Source organism: Tiliqua scincoides, chromosome 5 (assembly GCF_035046505.1).
Source record: "Tiliqua scincoides isolate rTilSci1 chromosome 5, rTilSci1.hap2, whole genome shotgun sequence".
In the NCBI taxonomy this organism is placed as follows: domain Eukaryota; kingdom Metazoa; phylum Chordata; class Lepidosauria; order Squamata; family Scincidae; genus Tiliqua; species Tiliqua scincoides.
Window position 1 is genome coordinate 100,488,619 of NC_089825.1, and position 1,935 is coordinate 100,490,553.

The 1,935-nt window shown below is 43.5% G+C and overlaps 1 protein-coding gene across 1 annotated transcript; it reads left to right on the forward strand.

Annotated features, from left to right (window-relative positions):
* The first annotated feature begins 788 nt into the window (after window positions 1-788).
* Window positions 789-1,729, forward strand: LOC136652607 (olfactory receptor 1E16-like). Its single transcript, XM_066629537.1, has 2 exons — window positions 789-1,033; window positions 1,231-1,729. Exons 1-2 carry the CDS (start codon window positions 789-791, stop codon window positions 1,727-1,729), a joined length of 744 nt encoding a protein of 247 aa, XP_066485634.1.
* The last annotated feature ends 206 nt before the right edge of the window (window positions 1,730-1,935 follow it).

Sequence of the window (1,935 nt, forward strand, 5' to 3'; positions counted from 1 at the left end):
CACCCAGGACCCCATATCAACAACCCGCATTGGAGGCCAGCGGCTCAAGGGGCAAGACCGGAGGTACAGGGGGTCCTTCTGAGGACAGCTAAGCTGACCCCTGACAAAGGTACTACAGCACTCGGGAACCCGTGCCCCTGGCCGACTGACACCAGCCAGGGAGCCCGGCCAGAAACCCCAAGGGGCCAGGCAGGCGTGGGGAATGGGCATATTGTTCGCCGACGCCACCAGTCTATGTAGAACAAAGGGGCCTGTGATGTAACAGGCCCCATGAATGTCAAGAGTTTAACCAGTGTAAACTTAGCTGTACAAATCTGCTATCTCTGCCTCACGTCCTTCTTTCTGCCGATGACCGACGCGCATCGTCCGGGTAAGCCCTCCGTGCTCGGGCACACCCAAAGGGGCGGGGTCTCCGCCCACCATGGACATCACAACCATTGAAGCATATAAAGCAGTAAAATTGAGCAGCTTGTAGGTACCTCTCCTTTTCTGCCTCTGCTTCTCCATTGTGGATTCTATGCCTGCATTAGGAAAAATGACATGGGGGAGTTAGAATGCAGCAGCCCTTTTGCTCTTATGAATATACATCCCATGTTCCCTCAATTGCAAATAATTTAGAGTACCTGGATAAGTAGCTGTAAGAGACTGGGTAACCAAAAAGTACATACCTTCATATTGCTAGGTGAGGATTAGGTGATCACCTTATCAGAATTCAGTAACTCAATGCCTGTATCTTTGTACACTTACATTTATTTTTTTCCCAGTAGGGAATTATTCTTTTGACATACATGATGCTAGGAAACCAGACAATGATCACAGAATTTGTCCTCCTAGGATTTGGAGATGTCTACAATTTGAAGATACTGCTCCTCCTGAGTTTCCTACTGATTTATATTGTGACAATAACTGGAAACATTCTCATTATGACTCTGATTGTCTTGAATCAGCACCTTCATACTCCCATGTACTTCTTCCTGGGGAACCTCTCCACTTTGGAAGCTTGCTATAGTTCAAGTATATGGCCAAGGATGCTGTCAGCTCTCTGGACCAGGGACAGAACAATTTCATTTAGCAGCTGTTTTGCGCAGTGGTATCTCTGTGCTTCATTCTTAGTAACAGAGTGCTGTTTGCTCTGTGCAATGTCCTATGACAGGTACCTAGCCATTTGCACGCCAACAACATTACGCAACAACAATGAACACACAGATTTGCAACTGCATCTTGGATCAGTGGATTTACCGTATTTTTTATATTACTCACTTTGGTGTTACAACAATTAACTTTTTGTGACCCCAATGTGATAGATCATTACTTTTGTGACTTTCTACCACTCATCAAACTGTCTTGCAGTAATACGAGCATGTTGGAAATTTTGAGCTTCATTGTGGCTGCCACATTTGTCTTTCTTCCTTTTCTTGTAATCCTGACATCCTATATATACATTATAGCTGCCATCTTGAAAATCCCCTCCACCACAGGGAGGCAAAAGGCCTTTTCTACATGCTCCTCTCACTTGGTGGTGGTTTCCATTTTCTACGGGTCTCTAATTGTTGTGTATATGTTTCCAAAGACTGAAGACATGCAAGGAATGGGGAAATTGTCCTCTCTTTTGTACACTGTTTTGCCCCCTCTGATTACACCCTTCATTTACAGCCTGAGAAATAAGGATGTGAAAAATGCCTTGAAAATATTATTGGCAGGCTTGTGCTATGTAAAACAAATGTCCTAAAGCTACCCGTTGTGATTTATCTTGTAACAAAACCAAGAATGCCACCTGGGGCACCTTTTTAACCAGCATTTTTCTTCAGATCTTTCTTTTCTACTTAAGTGATTTACAAGGCAACACTTCCTATTTAATAAAGCATCAATAGATATATATAGTTTATATGTAGGAAACTAGTCTATTATATTGGAGAACTATAAAGAACCAATGGC

Coding starts and splice junctions, on each gene's coding strand:
- LOC136652607 (XM_066629537.1), top strand. CDS start 789: ATGATGCTAGGAAACCAGACAATGATCACAGAATTTGTCCTCCTAGGA. Junction 1,034..1,230: donor AGTATATGGCCAAGGATGCT/GTCAGCTCTCTG, acceptor ATCTTGGATCAG/TGGATTTACCGTATTTTTTA.